At 40.6% G+C, this 24,380-nt stretch overlaps 1 protein-coding gene across 5 annotated transcripts in view; it reads left to right on the plus strand.

Annotated features, from left to right (window-relative positions):
- Window positions 1–24,380, plus strand: part of ADRA1A (adrenoceptor alpha 1A) — a 116,037-nt gene that overhangs the window by 68,778 nt on the left and 22,879 nt on the right. Inside the window, exon 3 of one of the 5 annotated variants that reach the window (XM_069575950.1) lies at window positions 21,717–22,632. The exons of the other annotated variants lie outside the window; for them this stretch is intronic. Coding sequence (XP_069432051.1) covers window positions 21,717–21,940 — 224 coding nt within the window. The 3' untranslated portion in view covers window positions 21,941–22,632. Of the gene's footprint in view, window positions 1–21,716; window positions 22,633–24,380 lie in introns of those variants that run through there. 5 annotated transcript variants of the gene reach the window in all.

Genomic DNA, 24,380 nt, shown 5'->3' on the forward strand with positions numbered 1-24,380 from the left:
TTTGTAGTAGTCCCAAGCCAGACACAACGCAGATGTTCTTTAGTGAGTGAATGGTTAAACAAACCATGATCTATTTCTATTCAGCAATATAAAAAGAAAGAACTATTAGTAAATGCAACATTCTTTGGATCAATTTCCAGAGACTTATGCTAAGTGAAAAAAACAACCCTCAAATGATTACATAATGTGTGACTCCATTTATATAACACTTTTAATTGAAAAATTATAGAAACAGAGAACAGATTAATGGTAGCCAGAAGTGAAGGAGAAAATGGAGTTGGAAACTAAGTAGGTGTGTTATACTAGTTAGTGATGAAAATGTTCTGTATCTTGGCTGTATCAGTGTCGATATCCTGGTTGTGATATGGTCCTATAGTTTTGCAAGATGTTAACCATTGAAGGGAGGGTTTCCCAAGTGTCTCACTGGTAAAAGAAAAAAAAAAAATGCCTGCCAATGCAGGAAACCCAGGTTCAATCCCTGGGTTGGAAAGATTCCCCCAGAGTTGGAAATGGCAACCCACTCCAGTATTCTTGCCTGGAGAATCCCAGGGACAAAGGAGCCTGGTGGGCTACAGTCCATGGGGTCCCAAGAGTTGGACATGACTTAAGTGACTAAAGAGCAACAACCACTGGAGGAAACCTGGCAATAAGAGATCTCTCTGTGTATTTCTTACAGCAGTATGTGAATCTAGAGTTACCACAAAAGAAATTTTAATTTTTTAAAAATGTGTTTATTTCTATACACTTATTACTTATAGAAGTTTTATCATTTCAGAATCTCAGTGTAATCAAGCCAATTCTGTTTATAGCAGTGTTCATATACTGGTGTGTGCATGTGAGCATATGTGTGCATTTGTGTCTGCAAATGTGTGGCTTGGTTGGGTGGTAGGCAGTAGCAGAGAAGCAGAGAAGGTGATTCATGCCTTCGGGAAGGTGGTGAAAGGTCTCACACAGAAAGGAATGCTTGTACTCTCCAGCTGAACAGATATGAAGTTTTAGGTGGATGTTTGTGTGCTAAGTCAATTCAGTTCTTTCCAACTCTTTGTGACCCTGTGGACCATAGCCCACCAGCCTCCTCTGTCCATGGTATTTCCCAAGCTAGAATACTGGAATGGGTTGCCATACTCTCCTCCAGGAGATCGTCCCAATCCAGGGATCGAACCCAGGTCTCTTTATATATCCTGCATTGTTAGGCGGGTTTCTTTTTTTTTTTTTTTTTTACCACTAATGCCACCTGGGAAGCCCGAAATTGCTCCTCAAGAGGAGATTTAAAGAATTTTTTGAAAAGAATTTAGGCATCTTTATAGAATGAATGGAACAGTGAATGAATCTGTCTCTACTAATCTTTTTCACTTAATTATAGTATCTATTTCATAAGGTGATTGTGAACTATTAAATGAAAGGATGAATGTAGAAATGAGGACCACAGTATCTGGAACATGCTAAGAGATTAATAATGGGTGTTATGTTTTTAATAGGAAATTCCCTATTTGTATTTGATTGAGGCATAATTTATACAGTATAATTTATTCTTTTTTGCTGCACAGTTCTATGAGTTTTTACAAACATGTACAGTTGTGTAACCATCAGTATAGTTAAGGTATTGAAAGGTTAGAACATCCCCAAAACTTTCTTTTTTGCCCCCTCTGCAGTCAGCCTCTCTCCCCAGCCTCAGCCCCAGGCAATCATTGGTCCGTTTTCTGTCTCTGTAGCTTTGCCACTTTGAGAATGTCATGTCAACATTAAAGGAAAGATATAGTATGTAGCCTTTTGAGTCTGGCTTCTTTCATTTAATAGGGTACATTTGAGAGTCATTTATTGCCTGAATTAATAGTATGTGGATGTAAAACAAGATCCTAGATCCACCTGGAATTTGTGAAACTGCTTAAATTCTTTTGAAAAATACATTTACAAGTATGTTTGTAGCTGCTTTATTGATAGTATCCTAACAAGAAACAACACAAATGCCCATTACCTATGAAGTAGCTAAATTGTTATGTTCAAGTGGAATGCATGCATGCTAAGTCGCTTCAGTTGTGTCTGACTCTTTGTAACTCTATGGACTAGCCAGCCAGGCTCCTCTGGCCATGGGATTCTCCAGGCAAGAAGACTGGAGTGGGTTGCCATGCCCTCTTCCAGGGGATCACAAGATGAATCACACAGACAAGAGTGAACAAAGCAAGACATAAAAAAGAGCTGACAGCGTGATTCGGTTTATATGAAGTTCAAAAGCAGGTAAAGCTAAGCTATAGAGTTAGAGGTTGGAATAGTCATTACTTTGTGGGGAGTATTGACTGGGAGCAGGCAAAAGGGAGCCTTCTGAGGTTCTGAAGATGTTCTGGATCTGGATCTGGGTAGCAGTTTCCTGTGTATGTACATACATATAAAACCATTGAGCTGGATACTGAAGATTTAGACCCTTTATAAATCTTAAGTTAAATCTCAAATTTTTTAAGTGTAAGAAATTAAGAGTAGATTCCCACTTCCATACTCTCATGTGCTGATGACAAGTTTTGTGAGTGGGCTCTGAGTGAACTGGAGTTTAGTGGCAATGACTGAAGAGAGATTGATGTAAAGATCAATTTGTCTTTAGACAGCTAGATGGTGACTCTATTTCTGGCAAGATCCAACCTCTATCTCTGTTTCTCTCACAAAGGCCTCACACACAATGACGATGAACAAATAAATGCACCCAGAGTGAGTTTCTGTTTGTTAATGGATTCAATGATTGATATAGAATGTCGTGCGTGGATTCAAGGTGTTTCATTTCCATTCATATTATTGAACTCTAAAAGCTTACCCAGAAGTACATTTGAAGGATATCCTGAAAGAGTAAAATGCCATGCTGGATGAATCTTGATTTTTTTTTCAATTTTCAGATAATTTTTCAAATAACTGATTAATCATAGCTTAAATTAGGCAATATTTTTGTTTGTTTTTACTTTCAAACTCTTTGGGATCGGTCAAAGAAGAAGCATATAAATTAAAAATAATTGCAGGGAATTCCCTGGTGATCTAATGATTAGAACTCCACGCTTTCACTGTCAAGGGTGCAGGTTCGATCCCTGGCTGGGGAACTAAGATTACAAGAGCCATGTGGTGGGGCCAAAAAAGTGCAAAACCTGCCATTCAATGAACAAAGATGTGTCATCCATGCATGATTCTACAGGAGTGGATATGTGAGACTTGGAAAATGGACATGAAATACTCATTCTGGTCTCTGCTAGAGCTTCCATTCCAGCTCTCTAATGAAGTAGTTGGTTTTTTGCAAAGAAAAAAAAATCACTGTGTTTATTTTAAGCTGGAATATGCCAGGTCTGCCTTGCCTGTGTGACTCAGGAATGGGATAATAAGGGTTTGCCTTCTTATTTAAAGTGGGAGATTAAGTTTGACATATATACACTATCATATGCAAAACAGATAGCTAGTAGGAACCTGCTGTATAGCACAGAGAGCTCAGCTTGGTGCTCTGTGGTGACCTAGAGGGGTGGGAGGGAGGGGATATATGTATACGTATAGCTGGTTCATTTTGTTGTACAGTAGAAACTAACACAGGATTGTAAAGCAATTATACTCCAATTAAATAAATAAAATGCTTTAGATCATCTTATAAATATTGTTACCTTTAACTGAGCTTCTTGAAATATTCTCCACAATTTCCTTAATACGCTGCTAGAAAATTCTAACATATGGTTTCATTCAGAGTACATATGCAGCCTCTCTCCCTAATGAAACAGAGCAGCTGTTTTAAGGTTGTTGCCTGTCACCAACTCTTAGAATGTAGCAAGTAAAAAAATCTGCAGTTATGATTACATCAAATAGAAATTGCAGTGGGAATTCAGAAGTCCAATGTGAAATTAAGCCACGGTGGAAACTGCCTGAATTACTAGAATCTGCATAACTATTCTTTTGTTAAAAAAATATGTATTACTCTGGTACTTGAGATAGCCACATTACAAATTGGTCAATATGTTGGCTTTTATTGACTTGATCTCTGAATTTAAAAGATTAATCATTAACAACATAAAAAACATGTCCACAAGCCAGTGTAGCTTAGCTGAGAGAAGGGCAGCCAGTTTTCAAGAGAAGATCTCCTTCTTAGAACCTGAGTTCCACTGCTATGATAAAATTTGCAAGCTGAGACACAGGAGTTTAATAATCTATGGAAGAAATTCTGTTAACCATCTAGGAAATCTGAGGACCAAATTGCTAGAGAGACTTTGTCAAAATTATACAACAAGCCTTTTACAGAGGCAAGCCTAGTTTAAGATTGTCACTCTTCCATCTCCCTTTGAGAAGGTGACATCATTTTGCATTTTATGAGGCTAACTCAGTGGCCACGACTGTCTCTCAACTCTTTGAGGGAACAGATCACCCCTGCATTCCACATAGAGCCCAGTGCCCAGTGCCTATTCAGTAGAAGCTGAATATATGTTTGTTTATTTAAGTGTCCTTTGGGCATCACTAAAGTAGACAAGATTTTGTGTTTTTTACAAATGGTTGCTAATTATTATTTAATGGGATTCCCCTTGTTGTTCTTGTTCAGTCTCTAAGTCCTGTCCAACTCTTTGCAATCCCTTAGACTGCAGCCTGCCAGGCTCCCCATCCTTCACTATCTCCCTGGCAGGCCATACACCTTGTAGTGTCGCGAAGCATCAGACATGACCAAAAGACTAACATTTCACTTTCATAAAGTATCACTACAGATGAGGAAACAAGCACAAGAGGCTAAGTAACCTGCCTGACACCATACAAGAAGGAAATGGAGGAAGTGGATTTAAACTCCCGCAACCCAGTGATCAGGAACCTACACTCTCAGCATCCACCCCTTGCCCTTGCCACGTGTGGTCACATCGTTTTTGTTTGAAGAAAGTGCTGGCATATTTATCTAATAGATTTCTTCCTTGGAAAGAAGAAAGAGAATCTATCATGCCCCTGCTTCTGCCCCATCTTTGCTGTCCTCCCCCCTCCCCAGGCATGACCACCTGTGGGGAATTATTACTATCCTATTTTTTACTGGGCTGCAATTCATTTAGCCTCCTGTGTTTGTATCAAAATAATTTCCACCATGGCCTGCCTTCAGATATGGTGAAACCAGCCCCAGAAGCTGAGTGTTTACACATGAGTTTATTTCTTAAATTGAAACCAGGCTTCTGCTTTGCTCCTCTTTTATACTATAATAGCTAAGAGGGTGTAAAAAGCTCTTTATCAGTCAATACAGTGGCCCTAGGTAGGAAAAAAAAGCACAACTCAAGTTTTCTGTGACTTCTGACTCAGTTTTAATGGAATGTAAGTGCGATGCCAGAGCCTGGTTAAAAATAGAAGCTCTCTGGTGTCCAGGCTCTTCTACAGACAGTGCATGGGAATCCAGATAGTAACTCATCACTGAGAGGGTCGCTATTAATTAGTAGGAAGATGTCAAGCTTCACACAGGGCAGTAAGTGAAAATGGCTTAGAGTTTATAGAGTAGAGCTGCTGCTATTGCCAGAGAATCAGGGTTACTCCCTAAGTCTCTCTGGGGGCAAGTCTCTGGATTAACTGAGAGCTCAGTCGCTATATACAGCAGCCACATGCCTTGAAGGATGAAACCAGAAGAGCTAGTGTGGTTGGCCCTGTTTAGAAATGGCCTGCAGGACAGTCTTGGGAAAGGAGGAAGAACTTGCCAGGTAGCCACAGAAAGGAAAGTGACTTTCTAGACCCAACTTAAGAGAAGTAATGGGAGAACAAGGCCGAGCCCATCACCTCAGGTCCCCAAGAGTGGATGGGGAGGGAGCAGACCTTAGTGAGCATTGAGAAAGGATGGATAAGTGGGAGGAGGGCCTCAGGCTCAGGTTTGTGTGGACCATCTGCTTCTCTGAAAGTGTTAGTTGCTCAGTTGTGTCTACTCTTTGCAACCGCATGGACTGTAACCCGACAGGCTCCTCTGTCCATGGGATTCTCCAGGCAAGAATACTGCAGTGGGTTGCCATTTCCTACTCCAGGAGATCTTCCCGACTGAGGATCGAGCCTACATCTCCTGCTTTGCATGAAGATTCTTTACTGAGTCACCATCTGCTTCTTTACTGAGGGCCTTCTGAGCTTGACTTTGGCCTTGTTCGTAATGTAACTTGTAGGGGAAAATGCTAACAAGAAAATGTGTTCAATGAATGAGTTTTAAATTCCAAAAACCCATGGCTCAACAAGGTCCTGTAACCAGATGCAATCAATATAAAAAGAGAGAGCCTTATAATAATTTTCACAACAATAACTATTTTCCACCCTAAAGGTGACAAACTTACCCCCCTCCCATTAAGCATACCTCCTAAGAGGAATTAGTTTCCAGCCTTGAGCGGGCCCCTTACCTCTCCAAGCTTTCCTTCTTTATCTGTACAATAGCTGTATTACTGTTTTTGTTTAGTCCCTAAGTCATATCCAGTTCTTTGTGACCCCATGGGCTGCAGCATGCCATGCTTCCCTGTCCTTCGCCATCTCCCAGAGTTTGCTCAAACTCTGGTTCATTGAGTCGGTGATGCCATCCAAACATTTCATCCTCTGTCGCCCCTTTTCCTGCTGCCCTCAGTCTTTCCCAGCATCAGGGTCTTTTCTGATGAGTCAGCTCTTCATATCAGATGACCAAAGTATTGGAGCTTCAACTTCAGCATCAGTCCTTCTAATGAATCTTCAGAGTTAATTTTCTTTAGGATTGACTGGTTTGATCTCTTTGCAGTTCAAGGAACTCTCAGGAGTCTTCTCCAGTACCACAGTTCAAAAGCATTGATTCTTTGGTGCTCAGCCTTCTTTATGCTCCAACTCTCACATCCATACATGACTACTGGAAAAACTATAGTAGCTTTGACTATATTTGACTGTATAGCTGTATAATCATAGCTGTTTTCACAGGATTTCTTTTAACAATGAAATAACATGTATGTGCAAGAATTAGGGAGGGTGATTTAGCATATAGCTTATTAAAATATTAATTTTTAAAAAATGTTTTTTATTATAAAAGTCATATAAAATAAAACATACTATTGTAACCATATTTAACTGTACAGTTCAATGGCACTAAGGGTATTCACATTGTTGTACAACTCTCACCATCATCCATTTCCTGAATTTTTCACCTTCCTAAACTGAAACTCTGTCCCCATTAAACACTAACTCCCATCCTTTCTCCCCAACCCCTCACCCCTTGGTCCTTGGCATCTACCAATGTAATTGCTAATTCTATGAATTCAACTATTCTAGGTATCTCGTATAAGTGGAATCAAACAGTATTTGTCTGCACTTAACAATAAAGGTCCATTTAGTCAAGGCTATGGTTTTTCCAGTGGTCATGTATGGATGCGAGAGTTGGACTGTGAAGAAAGCTGAGCGCCGAAAAATTGATGCTTTTGAACTGTGGTGTAGGAGAAGACTCTTGAGAGTCCCTTGGACTGCAAGGAGATCCAACCAGTCCATTCTAAAGGAGATCAGCCCTGGGATTTCTTTGGAAGGAATGATGCTAAAGCTGAAACTCCAGTACTTTGGCCACCTCATGCGAAGTGTTGACTCATTGGAAAAGACTGATGCTGGGAGGGATTGGGGGCAGGAGGAAAAGGGAACGACAGAGGATGAGATGGCTGGATGGCATCACCAACTCGATGGATGTGAGTTTGAGTGAACTCCGGGAGATGGTGATGGACAGGGAGGCCTGGCGTGCTGCGATTCATGTGGTCACAAAGAGTCGGACACAACTGAGTGACTGAACTGAACTGAATGTATATTAGGGGCTTCCCAGGTGGAGCTAGTGATAAAGAACCCCCTGCCAGTGCAGGGGACATAAGAGACCAGGTTCGATCCCTGGTTGAGAAGATCCCCTGGAGGAGGGCATGGCAACCACCTCCAGTATTCTTGCCTGGAGAATCTCGTGCCGAATCTGTCAGGCTACAGTCCATAGGGCTGCAAAGAGTTGGATGTGACTGAAGCAACTTAGCATGACTTAGCATGACATGACAATGTTTATTAGGATGCATTTTTAAGGTTTAACTTAAGATATAAATATTAATTTGAGAAATGAAAGTAATACAAATGATTAGTATCACTTTTCTTTCTGATTTGACTGTAGGGTATTTCTCCCCTAGTCAATTCTTACTAATATTCACTATTAAGAATCAGAGTTACCTCTCTGAGAAGCTGTGCTGCAATGCCATGCTACATCATTAATCTCAGTGTCTGTCCATCTTAATAGGCAGTGGACCCCTTCAAGAGAGGGAATGTGCCTCATTCAGGTCTGGGGTCTACCACCTTGTTTAGAGGATGAAGGTGCTTGGATATTTAGTAAATAACTGAATGAATGAAGATTTGTGTTGGTGAGAAACATTGGGAAGGATGTTCACTTTGGCAGGAATATGGCGTGAACAAAAGCAGGAACATATTTAGAATATTTAGGAAGATGCAGAGGAGGATAGCCTGGCTAGAGAACAGGAGTTGGGGAGTACTGGGGAACAGATCTGCCATAGAGACCAGGTAGTGGTTTAGTCACTCAGTCGTTTCCCACTCTGTAATCCTATGGACTGTAGCCCACAGGGCTCCTCTGTCCATAGAATTCTCCAGGCAAGAATACTGGAGTTGGTTGCCATTTCTTCTCCAGGGGATCTTCCCAATCCAGGAATCAAACCTGGGTTTCCTGCATTGCAGGAAGATTCTTTACCAACTGAGCTATCTGGATTCTTGACCCACCTGCTTTTGTTCCTTACCTGTAAATTCTGTTCCCTCCTTCCAGTTCACAGCTTCACAAGATGACTAAATCTTTCCATCATCACCTCCTGTTCCCCTCTGGACATAGAACCAGCTCCCAAGCCCCTTGTGCCATGACCTCTGCAGTTCCTTATTTTTTAAAAAAATTTACCTTTGAATGCTAAGACATTGATCTGGTTCAAAAATTGAGCAATATAGCAAAGTATGTATGAAGAACCTATAACCCTAGGTGATTCTGAATGGCCCTATTGGGAAACGATTGCTAAAGAACACAATAAAGATTCAGAAACCCCTGGGATGTCTCTGGCAATCCAGTGGTTTAGGGGCTTCCCTTGTCATACACTAGTTAAGAATCCACCTTCGAATGCAGAGGATGCAGGTTTGATCCCTGGTCAGGGAACTAAGATCCCACATGCCCTGAGGAAACTAACCCTGTGTGCTGCAACTAGGACCCCATTCAGGCAAATAAATAAATAGCTATTTTTTTAAAGAATGAAAGAGAGTGCTATAAATAATTATGGCAAGACAATAGGCATAAATTGGTTCTGCCCTGGGCAAACCAGGAAGGTGACTTTGAGTAAAAGAGATAGGTATATTGACTCCCTCACTTCCCCCATTTTCAGTGGTCACAATGAAGTTCATCTAACTGATATTTTAGAATTTGATTCCTAGCCTAAAATGAGCATCCAAATCACCAATAGCATTAGAAAAAATTTCAAAGTGATGCTCTAGATCTCCAGAATCAACATGTATGGGACCTGGGTGGTGTGTATTTATGTGTGTGTGGCTATGGCTCCAAAGTTGACTTACACCCATTGTTGATGCTGGCTGATGAGCTATGAAATCCCAATTTTATGACTTCTCTCTAGCTGTTAATAACAAAACAATAAGAATAAATTAAATTTTTATCAGATATTATAATTGCTATTATTGTTCACAAGTCATCTCATCTGATCTCTTAGACAACCAACTTCTAAGGCAGAAGGATTCTGTGTAGCCTCTGATAGGATACACAGAAGTTACTTGACTCTGGAATTAGACCCCAAACTTTTAGTTTCAAAATTCTCCACTTTCTGTGACCATTTATTCATTAAACAATCAGTGGCATATGTTAGAAGAATTCAGAACACCATTCTGGAGTAGTGAATCTGTGCCCCAGACAAGCACTTATCTGTTTTCTGATACTATGTACTAGCTTGAAATTTCTAGAATCTTATGAATGGCATTGTATAGTATTTAGTCTTTTTTTTTTTTTTTGCCTCTTTCATTCAGCATGATTTTGAAGTGTGTCTATGTTGTGTATCAAGTTAGTTCCTTTTTATTGCTGAGTGCACACTCAGTCCCTTCAGTCATGCCTGACTCTTTGCAATTTCATGGACTGTAGCCCGCCAGGCTCCTCTGTCCGTGGGATTGTCCAGGCAAGAATACTGGAGTGGGTTGCCATTTCCTTCTCCAGAAGATCTCCCTTAAGCCAGAGACTTAACCTACATCTCCTGCATTGGCAGGAGGATTCTTTACTGTTGAGTCACCAGAGAAGCCCATTGCTGAGTACTATGTATATTATAACATGTTTATACTTTCAGCCATTGCTGAACATTTGGACTTTTGAAGTTTGGGACTATTACAAACAAAGCTGCTTTAAATATTCTTATATAAGCCTTTGTGTGGATATATGTTTTCATTTCTCCTGGGTAAATAGAACTGACTGGGTCATGTGCTAGGTGTATGTTTTAACTTTTTAACTCCTAAAATCTTTTGCAAAATGATTTGGTTATTTTACATTTCCACCATCAATGTGTGAAATTTCCAATTGCTTTTTACCAGCATGTGCTATTATCAGGGTTTTGTCTGTTATAATGAGAATACAATGGGCTTCCAGGGTGGCACGGTTGTAGAGAATCTGCCTACCAATGCAGGAGACCCTGGTTTGATCACTGGGTGGGGAAGAACCCCTGTAGAAGGGAACGGCAACCCACCCTAGTATTCTTGCCTGGAAAATCCCAAGGACAGAGGAGTCTGGTGGGCTGCTGTTCAGGGGGTCACAAAGAGTCAGACACAACTTAGTGACTCAACCACCACCACATTCAGGCATTAAATATGTCAAGATAAATAACCTACTATCTCTGTCTGGAAAAATAATTGGGGAATGAAAAATGTCCTTGTAACAAAAATAAATGAGAATAAGCAGAAGGTAGGTGAGCATTGACAGTGTTTATGATATATAAGCAAATGGGTAAGTGGTTTCGGATCTGCTGAATGTACTAGGAGTCCTTTTTAGAACAGACTCTTTCTCCATGGTTTAATAAAGCTATGCTTTTCTTAGTGAAGTTCAAAACTTTTTCCATCTACTCAGCTAGAAGAGAAAATAATTTGGAGCATCTCTAGGCGTTATTGAAAACTAACTCACTTGTCAATGCAGATAACAATTTGTAACAATTTGTATTCGAGTCAGTCAGCCTGCTTGACAGCCTGAAGATAATTTTTATCTCTCTAGCTTCTTTTTCGGAGAAGGCAATGGCACCCCACTCCAGTACTCTTGCCTGGAAAATCCTATGGACAGAGGAGCCTGGTAGGCAGCAGTCCGCGGGGTCACTAGGAGTTGGACACGACTGAGCGACTTCACTTTCACTTTTCACTTTCATGCATTGGAGAAGGAAATGGCAACCCACTCCAGTATTCTTGCCTGGAGAATCCCAGGGATGGGGGAGCCTAGTGGACTGCCTTCTATGGGGTCGCACAGAGTTGGACATGACTGAAGGAGATCAGCCCTGGGATTTCTTTGGAAGGAATGATGCTAAAGCTGAAACTCCAGTACTTTGGCCACCTCATGCGAAGAGTTGACTCATTGGAAAAGACTCTGATGCTGGGAGGGATTGGGGGCAGGAGGAGAAGGGGATGACAGAGGATGAGATGGCTGGATGGCATCACTGACTCGATGGACGTGAGTCTGAGTGAACTCCGGGAGTTGGTGATGGACAGGGAGGCCTGGGGTGCTGTGATTCATGGGGTCGCAAAGAGTCGGACACGACTGAGCAACTGAACTGAACTGAACTGAAGCGACTTAGCAGCAGCAGTAGCAGCTTCTTTTTAGTACTTTGGATGTAGTGAGTGTTTAATGATTATTTACTGAAGTAATTGCCATGTCTTGACCACTTTTCCCTTGACACTGTTTGCTTTTTTTCCCTCCATATCCTTAATAAACACTTGAGTACAACAGTTCTTAGATTTTTTGGTCTCAGGCCTCCTTTATACTTTTGAAAATTATTGAGGCTCTCAAAGAGCTTTTATTTATGTGGATTATATCTGTTGATACTACTATATTGGAAGTTAAAATTGAGTTTTTTAATATTTATTAATTTTTGGAAATAGCAATAATAAACTTATCACATGTTGACATAAACTATTTTTGTGAAAAGAAACTTTATCTTCCAAATTAAAAAAGAAAAGATAGTGTAAAGAGGAATATTGTTTTACATCTTTGCAAATCTAGCTATAAAAACAGCTGAATCCTCATGTCTGCTTCTGCATTCAATCTATCACAATAATACACATCACATCATCATCTCTGGAACATTCCACTAGACTTTATGTGAAATGAGAGTGAAAAGGCCAATGTCTTTGTATTATTATGCATGTATTTTCCACCTTACAGCCCCTTTGAAAGAGAGCTGTGAGAACTGATGGTCTAGTATGACTCTTCATTTCACAGCAGATTCCGGTCTCATCTCTCTAAATACTGGCTCAGTGCATGAATAAGCCTCTCCAGTGTATCCTGATTATGTCTACCTTAAAAGCAAAGGTGTATCCAGGCTTCCTCTGATCTTACATTGTGAAGGCTGCTGAACTATTGCTGTATCAACTGATATATTGATATAGTTATTAAATGATGCAATTATCATCATACCAAATACGATGATCATTGTATAAATGACTACTGGATTTCCTGGGCTTGCCTGATGGCTCAGACAGAAAAGAATCTGTTTGCAGTGCAGGAGATCCAGTTCAATCCCTGGGTCCAGAAGATCCCCTGGAGAAGGTGACCCACTCCAGTTCTTGCCTGGAGAATTCCCTGGATGAAAGAGCCTGCTGGGCTACAATGCATAGGGTCATAAAGAGTCAAACACAATTGAGTGACTAACACTTTCACCAGATTTCTGGAGACTCCTTATCTCTGCTCACTCTTTCTAACTTGATGTTTCTACCCAGGTCCATTCTAATTCTCCCTTTGTATGGTTCCCCTGACTCATTGGAAAAGACTCTGATGCTGGGAGGGATTGGGGGCAGGAGAAGAAGGGGACGACAAAGGATGAGATGGCTGGATGGCATCACTGACTCGATGGACGTGAGTCTGAGTGAACTCCGGGAGATGGTGATGGACAGGGAGGCCTGGGGTGCTGCGATTCATGGGGTTGCAAAGAGTCAGACACGACTGAGCGACTGAACTGAACTGAACTTCACTTGAAATGCAAAACTCACTTAAGAAAGTTTTAAGAAACTTTAGAACTGCAGATAAAAGTACAAAAACCAGGGAATAAGTGAATTTTTGATAGCCATGAGCTTTCATTCCTTTTTAATTTTTAAAAATTTTATCAGGGAAATTATCAAATATAAATAGAAAAGTGAAGAGAACTGTGTAATGAGGCTGCTCTACCCATTACCCAAGTTTAACAATTTTAAATAGGTATGTAAACACTTCTGTTTCACTCAAATTCCCCACTCCATGGAGATTCTTTTGAAGCAAATTCTAGACAGTGCATTGCTTCATCTGAAAATTTTTCACTGGGTACCTCTATATAGAACTCGTTTTTGAAATGCGTAACCATAACATCTGGAGGACGAAATGTCAACACACTCCAGTATTCTTGCCTGGAGAATCCCATGGACAGAGGAGCCTGGCAGGCTACAGTCCAACATAAGAGTCGAACACAATTGTAGCGACTTTGCACACACGCAACCATAATATCATTATCATCTCTAAGAGGAAAGTCAACAATAATTATTTTCAAATATCCACCCAGGGTTCACATTTCTCCAGTTTTCTTGTAACGCTATTAGAATCTCTTTGCTTCAATCAAGATCCAAGTAAGATTCATATATTATGGTTGGTTTTATGTCTGTAAATTTTTTGACCCCCTTCATCTTTCATTTTTCCTTACTTTGAAAATTTTATTGTTATTTTATTTGAACGAGAAGTTTTCTATAGATTAGATTTTGCTGTGTTCTCTGGGTTGTCATGTTCCTTTTCTCCTTGTGTTTCCTGGAAATTGGTCATTAGAACTGAAAGGTTTTCTCATGTTTTTTGTTTTTAAAATCAATGTTTAGATGATGTACTTCCATCAGGAGGTACATAATGTTTATGGACTCTATCAATCATGATGACCGCTGTCTTGATTCATCAATTTGCTTTTATTAGGACTGTAAAATAGTTACATTCTATTCTATTCTCTATCACTCTATCTTCATTTATTATTAGCTGGAAAACATCTGAAAGGACCAACTTTCACTCATCAGCTATTTGATTAATTGAGGTATAGGTTTTACAAGAGACGTAGGTTAAATTCTTGATTCAGACTTATAGATTGAAACCCATTATTAATCCTTATTGTGATGATTAATACTTTTTAATATCCTTATGAAGCTTCAAACCATGCCAGCTTTGGCCAGTGGCAATTTCTTCAGATTAGTTTCTGACTCCTCTTGCCAAAATCCCGTGGTCTCTTGTGACTACCATTCTTGTAGCTAATACATTTCCTGCCCACATCTGATTTCTCCAAGAATTCTTCATTCTTTTCAGTGATAAACAGTGTTTGAGGCCGCCATCTAGTCAGAGGCTTATTTCAGCTGCACTGATGACAGTTTCTAGGTCTTTTTAGTAGTCTAAGCTAGGAAATGTGATTTTTAAGATAAATACACTGTTTGTTTTCCAAGCAACAAATAATAATAAGTTGTCTTTTCCATTATATTAATATCCCTGTTTCTTTTCTTCTGTCATTGCATTGTCTAAGCCATCTAGAACATTGTTCATTAATTATACTTTTAGACATCTTTATTCATTAAAAACATTTTTGATAATCAAGGAAGGAACAGAAAAAAATATTTCTGATATCAGACAAATTCCCCTTAAAGTAAGGGGAAAATCCTTTAGGTATTAGCAAACTGTGGCCCAAAGGCCAAATACAACTGCTTCTTTTCTTTATTGACTATGAATTAACAGTGACTTTTACCTTTAGAGAAGGCAATGGCACCCCACTCCAGTGCTCTTGCCTGGAAAATCCCATGGACAGAGGAGCCTGGTAGGCTGCAGTCCATGGGGTTGCCAAGAGTCGGACACGACTGAGTGACTTCACTTTCACTTTTCACTTTCATACATTGGAGAAGGAAATGGCAGCCCACTCCAATGTTCTTGCTTGGAGAATCCCAGGGACAGGGGAGCCTGGTGGGCTGCTGTCTATGGGGTCCCACAGAGTCAGACACGACTGAAGTGACTTAGCAGTAGCAGTTTACCTTTATTAAATGATTGAAAAAATCAAAAGAAAAGTATTTTGTAGTACATAAAAATTATACAAAATTCAATTTTAGTGTTTTCTAAGTTGTCTGTCACTAGTTTTTATTTACTCTTCAACTGAAAAATTATCAGTAGATATTTTGCTGAGTTTATAGTTTAGTCATTCTACTATGACTATAGCTTTATCAATTTTTTTCCAAGAACATTTTAATGTATATGTGTGTGTGTGTGTGTGCACGCATGCATGCTAAGTCATTTTTGTTTTATCTGACTCTTTTCTACCCTATGGACTGTAGCCCACCTGGCTCCTCTGTCCATGGGATTCTCCAGGCAAGAATACTGGAATGGGTTGCCATTTCCTACTCCAGGGGATCTTCCCAACCCAGGGATCAAACCCGCTTCCGTTCCATCTCCTACATTGGCAGGCAGGTTCTTTACCCCTAGTGCCACCTAGGAAGCCCTGTGTGTGTGTATAATATACATATTTGTGTGTATATATATATATATATATGTATGATATCTTTTGGTGTATAAAATACAATAAATATAGCTCTATTGGGAAGTATGCCTTTTATCAACATAAAGTAAGATCTTTATCCCATGAAATGCCTTGTGCCTTGGATTCTATTTTATTTAATACTTATATTGCTGCTCCAGGTTGGGTTTTTTGTATCATTTTTTTGTTCATTTTGTTTAATTCATTTTTAATTAGAGAATAATTGCTTTACAATATTGTGTTGGTTTCTGCCATGCACCAACATGAATCAGCCATAGTTATACATATGTCCCCTCCCTCTTGAACATCCCACCCACCTCCCACCCCATCCCAGCCGGAGCACCTGGTTTGATCTCTGAGTGGCCATCTTATGCTCTTGGCCACTCAGATGACTGTTTTTGTTTCGAACGTTGAGCATTGTAGCAGTGAACACTATTTTCATTATAAAACCAGCAAAGCAGAGATTGACTCTTAGCATGATCTGAAGGTTAAAAGCATATGCTTTGGTGTCAAACAGGGCTGGGTTTGAATCTGAGCTCAGCCATGTCCTTTAGTTATGAGTTAAACTCCTTAAGTCTCAGTTTCTTCATCTGCAAAATGAGAGTGAGAGTATATTCACATAGGGTCATAAGGAAGAATTAAATGGGATAGGTTAGTGAAATATCTTGCATAAAATAAGTATCTTCTAGTAAAACAAGTCTGGCATAAAATAAGTGTTCGGTGAAATGTCAGTATGATCCATGAATATTTACTAAGCATGTACACTGAACCAGGCTTCCCTGGTGGCTCAGATGGTAAAGAATCTACCTGCAATGTGGAACATCTGGGTTCGATCCCTGGGTTTGATACTGTGCCAGGCACAATCCCTATTTGGATGAAATTTACTTTTTTAATGTTATTTATTTTTAAATTAATTTTTATTGGAGTATAGTTGCTTTATAATGTTGTGTTAGTTTTTGCTGTATAGCATAGTGACTCAGTTATACATATATCCCCCTTTTTTGGATTTTCTTCCCAGTTAGATCACCAGAGAGCACTGAGTAGTGTTCCGTAAGCCATACAGTGGGTTCTCATTAGTTATTTACTTTATACATAATATCAATAATGTATATATTTCATATCCAAATCCTCTATTGATGAAATGTATATATAGAGAGAGGAGATTCCTAGGTGGCAGAGGAGACTGGTGGGCTATGATCCATAGGATCTCAGAGTCTGACACAACTCTATTGACTTAGCATGCACGCACGCATATAGGAAGAGACATTAAGCAAGTCATCACACACATTATCATATGAGAACAATTGTGGCAAAAAGTTATGCAAGTAGAGCAGAGGATGCTGTGGTCATGTTTAACAAAAGAATTCCTAGGTGAAATCTGGAGTGTGCAGATGGGAGGAGAAAGGTCACAGACAGTTTTCTTAAGGAAGTAGAGTTTAATCTAAGACCTAAAGGATGAAGAAGGGGTGGAGGTGGAGAAAACATTAAATGTAAATGAAACAACAGGTGTGAGGGTCCTGGGGTGAAAAGTTGAGAGAAGAACAGTGATTGGAGGAGTTGTGGAAGGTCTGCAAGGCAGAGTAGGAGAGGCAAGACCAGATCGAATGGCCTGATGGGTCAGTTCAGTTCAGTCGCTCAGTCACGTCTGACTGTTTGCGACCCCATGAATTGCAACACACCAAGCCTCCCTGTCCATCACCAACTCCCAGAGTTCACACAGAGTCGCGTCCATCGAGTCAGTGATGCCATCCAGCCATCTCATCCTCTGTCGTCCTCTTCTTCCCGTGCCCCCAATCCCTCCCAGCATCAAAGTCTTCTCCAATGAGTCAACTCTTTGCATGAGGTGGCCAAAGTACTGGAGCTTCAGCTTTAGCATCATTCCTTCCAAAGAAATCCCAGGGTTGATCTCCTTCAGAATGGACTGGTTGGATCTCCTTGCAGTCCAAGGCACTCTCAAGAGTCTTCTCCAACACCACAGTTCAAAAACATCAGTTCTTCAGCGCTCAGCCTTCTTCACAGTCCAACTCTCACATCCATACATGACTACTGGAAAAACCATAGCCTTGACTAGACAGACATTTGTTGGCAAAGTAATGTCTCTGCTTTTCAATATACTATCTAGGTTGGTCATAACTTTTCTTCCAAGGAGTAAGCGTCTTTTAATTTCATGGCTGCAGTCACCATCTGCAGTGATTTTAGAGCCCCCAAAATAAAGTCTGACACTGTTTCCACTGTTCCCCCATCTATTTCCCATGGAGTGATGGGACCAGATGCCATGATCTTCGTTTTCTGAATGTTGAGCTTTAAGCCAACTTTTTCACTCTCCTCTTTTACTTTCATCAAGAGGCTTTTTAGTTCCTCTTCACTTTCTGCCATAAGGGTGGTGTCATCTGCATATCTGAGGTTATTGATATTTCTCCTGGCAATCTTGATTCCAGCTTGTGTTTCTTCTAGTCCAGCGTTTGTCATGATGTACTCTGCATATAAGTTAAATAAGCAGGGTGACAATATACAGCCTTGATATACTGCTTTTCCTATTTGCAACCAGTCTGTTGTTCCATGTCCAGTTCTAACTGTTGCTTCCTCACCTGCATACAGATTTCTCAAGAGGCAGGTTAGCTGATCTGGTATTCCCATATCTTTCAGGATTTTCCACAGTTTATTGTGATCCACACAGTCAAAGGCTTTGGCATAGTCAATAAAGCAGAAATAGATGTTTTTCGGGAACTCTCTTGCTTTTTCCATGATCCAGCAAATGTTGGCAATTTGATCTCTGGTTCCTCTGCCTTTTCTAAAACTAGCTTCAACATCAGGAAGTTCACGGTTCATGTATTGCTGAAGTCTGGCTTGGAGAATTTTGAGCATTGCTTCACTAGCGTGTAAGAGGAGTGCAATTGTGCGGTAGTTTGAGCATTCTTTGGCATTGCCTTTCTTTGGGATTGGAATGAAAACTGACCTTTTCCAGTCCTGTGGCCACTGCTGAGTTTTCCAAATTTGCTGGCATATTGAGTGCAGCACTTTCACAGCGTCATCTTTTAGGATTTGAAATAGCTCCACTGGAATTCCATCACCTCCACTAGCTTTGTTTATAGTGATGCTTTCTAAGGCCCACTTGACTTCACATTCCAAGATGTCTGGCTCTAGGTAAGTGATCACACCATCATGATTATCCGGGTCGTCAAGATCCTTTTTGTACAGTTCTTCCGTGTATTCTTGCCATCTCTTCTTAATATCTTCTGCTTCTTTTAGGTCCATACCATCTCTGTCCTTTATCGAGCCCGTCTTTGCATGAAACGTTCCCTTGGTATCTCTAATTTTCTTGAAGAGATCTCTAGTCTTTCCCAGTCTGTTCTTTTCCTCTATTTCTTTGCATTGATTGCTGAAGAAGGCTTTCTTATCTCTTCTTGCTATTCTTTGAAACTCTGCATTCAGATGCTTATATCTTTCCTTTTCTCCTTGGCTTTTCGCTTTTCTTCTTTTCACAGCTATTTGTAAGGCCTCCCCAGACAGCCATTTTGCTTTTTTGCATTTCTTTTCCATGGGGATGGTCTTGATCCCTGTCTCCTGTACAATGTCACGAACCTCATTCCATAGTTCATCAGGCACTCTATCTATCAGATCTAGGCCCTTAAATCTATTTCTCACTTCCACTGTATAATCATAAGGGATTTGACTGAGGTCATACCTGAATGGTCTAGCGGTTTTCCCTGTTTCCTTCAATTTCAGTCTGAATTTGGCAATAAGGAGTTCATGATCTGAGCCACAGTCAGCTCCTGGTCTTGTTTTTTGTTGACTGTATAGAGGTTCTCCATCTTTTGCTGCAGAGAATATAATCAGTCTGATTTCAGTGTTGACCATCTGGTGATGTCCATGTGTAGAGTCTTCTCTTGTGTTGTTGGAAGAGGCCTGATGGATAGTGTTAGTGAATTTCATCCAAGTGCACTCGAGACATATAGGCAGAGATGTCACAGAATAAGAGTTAGTTGAATTTCATAAAGACCATCCTAGAGAAAAGACATGATACATGCATGCAGGAGACCAATGAGTAGAGTCATGCGGATGATAAATAACGGTAGTTTGGATTAGGCCATGACCCATGACAGTGGAGACAGAGATGTACAAAGACTTGGATAATGTTAGGAGGCATAATCCACTGGAGATATCAATAAGGTATCAGAATTGACTGCCATGTTTTTGTCACAAACACATAAATGAATGTTAAATGTTCTTTATAGAGATGAGGAATACTAGAAGACAAGCAAGTTAGAGTGTCATTTGGGACATATTAATACTGAGATTCCTACAAGATATCTAAGTATAGATGCATGTATGGGTCATAAGCTCAAAAAATAAGCACTGACTCAAGCTATATGTGTGTATGCTAAGTCTATTCAGTTGTGTCCAACTCTTGGCTACCCTATGGACTGTAGTCTGCCAAGCTCTTCTGTCCATGGGGATTCTCCAGGCAAGAATACTGGTGTGGGTTTCCATTTCCTTCTCCAGAGGATCTTCCTGACTCAGGGATCAAAGCCAAGTCTCATTATGTCTCCTGCATTCTTAGGTGGGTTCTTTACCACTAACCACACCTGGGAAGCCCAGGCGATATACTTGATAGCTAAATGCTACCCACAGATATTAATCTTGATGGCATCCATACTTTTAGAGCAGATTTTCTGAGCACTCCCAGATAATCAGAGATATTTCTACTCTTGCTATGGAAAATTTCGGTGTATTGATTAGTAGAAAGGTTTCTGAACTGGGAGTCTGAAGACCAGAGTTTTAATCTAATCCTTCTGCTCACCAGCTGTGTAACCCTGAGCAAGTGCTTCACCCTTTTGCATGTTCATATCCTTATCTGTTTGTAGCTCAGATGTCTGCTTGACTCTTGGTGTTTCAGGGGCATATAGGAAGAAGTTATAAATAATTTCCACAACAATTTAGATCAAAATATGCATGCTGGATCCCAAATAGACCACCAAGAAAATCTACAAAGTATTGTAATACATGTCGATTAGTACCACTCCCAGAAAAAAGCTAAATCGTGCTGAGTATATTATTGGTGAGATTTAATAATATGTCCATATTCTTATATCTGTGGGCCTCCTAAAATGCTTCCAATGCACAGTTTCTTTTTTTATATTTTATTTTTGGCTGCACTGGGTCTTAATTGCTGCTTGTGAGCTTTCTCTAGTTGCGGCAAACAGGGTCTACTCTCTAGTTGAGGTATGTGAGCTTCTCATTGCAGTGACTTCTTGTTTTTTATTTACTTTTTAATTGGAGGAAAACTGGTTTACAATGTTGTGTTGGTTTCTGCCATACAACATTGTGAATCAGCCATAAGTGTGTGTGTGTGTGTGTGTATGTGTGTGTGTATGTATATATGCATGCTAAGTCGCTTCAGTCATGTCTGACTCTTTGCGACCCCATGGACTATAGCCACCAGGCTCCTCTGTCCATGGGATGCTGCAGTCCAGAATACTGGAGTAGGTTGCCTTGCCCCGCTTCAAGGGATCTTCCCGACCCAGGGATCAAACCCACATCTCCAGTGGCTCCTGCACTGCAGGCAGATTCTTTACAGCTGAGGTGCCCAGCTGCTCCCCTCCCCCATCCCACCCCTCTAGGTCATCACAGAGCACCGAGCTGAGCTCCCTGTGTTCTATAGCAACTTATACAGAGTGAGGTAAGTCAGAAAGAGAGAAACAAATACCGTATGTTAACACATATATATGGAATCTAGAAAAAATGATATAGATGAACCTATTTGCAGGGCAAGAATGGAGATGCAGATGTATAGAATGAGCTTGCAGTGGCTTCTTTTGCTTTGGAGCACAGACCCTAGAGCGTGGGCTTCAGTAGTTGCAGCACGTGGGCTCAACAGTTGCAGCTCCCAGGCTTTAAAGCACAGATTCAATAGTTGTGGCACATTGACTTAGTTGCTCTGAGGCATGTGGGGTCCTCCCAGATGAGGGATCGAACCCATGTCTCTTGCATTTGCAGATGGATTCTTCACCACTGAGCCACCAGGGAAGCCCAGTCCAGTTCAGTCACTCAGTTGTGTCCGACTCTTTGTGACCCCACGGACTGCAGCACAGCAGGCGTCCCTGTCCATCACCAACTCCCGGAGTTTGCTCAAACTCATGTCCATCATGTCGGTGATGCCATCCAGCCATCTCATCCTCTGTCATCCCCTTCTCCTCCAGAAGCCAGGAGTTAACTTCTAACTCACCAGAATCAAATCAGAATAAGCAAAAACAATGAGTATTACGATTTCATGTTAACAGACTGTCAAAACTTTCTTCTCTTCCATGATAATTTTTCTGAGAATGAGAGAGACAGATTGACAACTAAGCCAGGTAAAAGTTAAGCTGCTTCAACACTTGCCTGGAAACTGAAGTCAGCTGGGCTGAAGGTGCTGAAGGAAATTCCTGTCCCAAACAAAACATCTAGAAAAATATTGCTTGTGATTATCTGATGTGTCCTGAATGAATCACTTAATTTGAGCAGATATTGGGTGGGCATTTCAGAAGTGAATAGCCACAGTGGGAAACAACCTTTCTTAGAAACATGACTCGTTTGGGTAACAGAAAGTCACACCATACACCAGAGATTAGTTCTTTTCAGGAAGAAAGGCGTTTGTCTCTGTCTTTGCTTTTTCAACTTTTTATTTTGTATTGGAATATAGCTGATTAACAATGTTGTGATAGTTTCAGGTGGACAGCACAGGGACTCAGCCATATGTATACATGTATGTATTCTCCCCCAGACCCCCCTCCCATCCACGATGCCACATGGCATTGAGCAGAGTTCCGTGTGCTATACAGTAGGATGTCCTTGCTTTTTCTTCACCATTTTCCATGTTTATCCTTCAGGCATCTTTTTTTAAATTAATTTATTTATTTTAATTGGAGGCTAATTACAATATTATTGTGGTTTTTTCTATACACTGACATGAATCAGCCATGGGTGTACATGTGTTCCCCATCCTGAACCCCCTTCCCACCTCCCTCCCCATCCTGAACCCCCCTCCCACCTCCCTCCCCATCCTGAACCCCCCTCCCACCTCCCTCTCCATCCCATCCCTCAGGGTCATCCCAGTGTACCAGCCCTGAGCACCCTGTCTCATGCATCAGGCCTGGACTGGCGATCTATTTCACATGTGATAATATACATGTTTCAATGCTGTTCTCTCAAATCATCCCACCCTTGCCTTCTCCAAAGAGACCAAAAGTCTGTTCTTTATATCTGTGTCTCTTTTGCTGTCTCACATACAGGGTCATCGTTACCATCTTTCTAAATTCCATATATATGCGTTAATATACTGTATTGCTGTTTTTCTTTCTGACTTACTTCACTCTGTATAATAGGCTCCAGTTTAATCTACCTCATTAGAACTGATTCAAATGCATTTTTTTAAATAGCTGAGTAATAGTCCATTGTGTATATATACCACAGCTTTCTTATCCATTTGTCTGCCAATGGATATCTAGGTTGCTTCCATGTCCTGGCTATTATAAACAGTGCTGCGATGAACATTGGGGTACATGTGTCTCTTTCAATTCTGGTTTCCTCGGTCAGTGTGTATGCCCAGCAGTGGGATTGCTGGGTTGTATGGCAGTTCTATTTCCAGTTTTTTAAGGAGTCTCCACACTGTTCTCCATAGTGGCTATACTAGTTTGCATTCCCACCAACAGTGTAAGAGGGTTCCCTTTTCTCCACACCCTCTCCAGCATTTATTGTATGTAGATTTTTTGAAAGCAGCCATTCTGACCAGCATCAGATGGTACCTCATTGTGGTTTTGATTTGCATTTCTCTGATAATGAGTGATGTTGAGCATCTTTTCATGTGTTTGTTAGCCATCTGTATGTCTTCTTTGGAGAAATGTCTGCTTAGTTCTTTGGCCCATTTTTTGATTGGGTCATTTATTTTTATGACATTGAGCTGCAGGAGTTGCTTGTATATTTTTGAGATTAATTCTTTGTCAGTTACTTCGTTTGTTATTATTTTCTCCCATTCTGAAAGCTGTCTTTTCACCTTGCTTATAGTTTCCTTCGTTGTGCAAAATCTTTTAAGTTTAATTAGGTCCCATTTGTTTATTTTTGCTTTTATTTCTATTACTCTGAGAGGTGGGTCATAGAGGATCCTGCTGTGATTTATGTCGGAGAGTGTTTTGCCTATGTTTTCCTCTAGGAGTTTTACAGTTTCTGGTCTTACGTTTAGATCTTTAATCCATTTTGAGTTTATTTTTATATATGGTGTTAGAAAGTTTTCTGCCAATTGCTAAGTCACTTCAGTTGTGTTCAACTCTGTGCGACCCCATAGATGGCAGCCCACCAGGCTTACCCGTCCCTGGGATTCTCCAGGCAAGAACACTGGAGTGGGTTGCCATTTCCTTCTCCAATGCATGAAAGTGAAAAGTGAAAGTGAAGTTGCTCAGTCGTGTCCAACTCTTAGCGACCCCATGGACTGCAGCCTACCAGGCCCCTCCATCCATGGGATTTTCCAGGCAAGAGTACTGGAGTGGGGTGCCATTGCCTTCTGGTTGACCAGTTTTCCCAGCAGCACTTATTAAAGAGACTGTCTTTTCTCCATTGTATATTCTTGCCTCCTTTGTCAAAGATTAGGTGTTCATAGGTGCATGGATTTATCTCTGGTCTTTCTAT

The sequence above is a fragment of the Ovis canadensis genome, chromosome 2, assembly GCF_042477335.2.
Source record: "Ovis canadensis isolate MfBH-ARS-UI-01 breed Bighorn chromosome 2, ARS-UI_OviCan_v2, whole genome shotgun sequence".
Classification (NCBI taxonomy): Eukaryota; Metazoa; Chordata; class Mammalia; order Artiodactyla; family Bovidae; genus Ovis; species Ovis canadensis.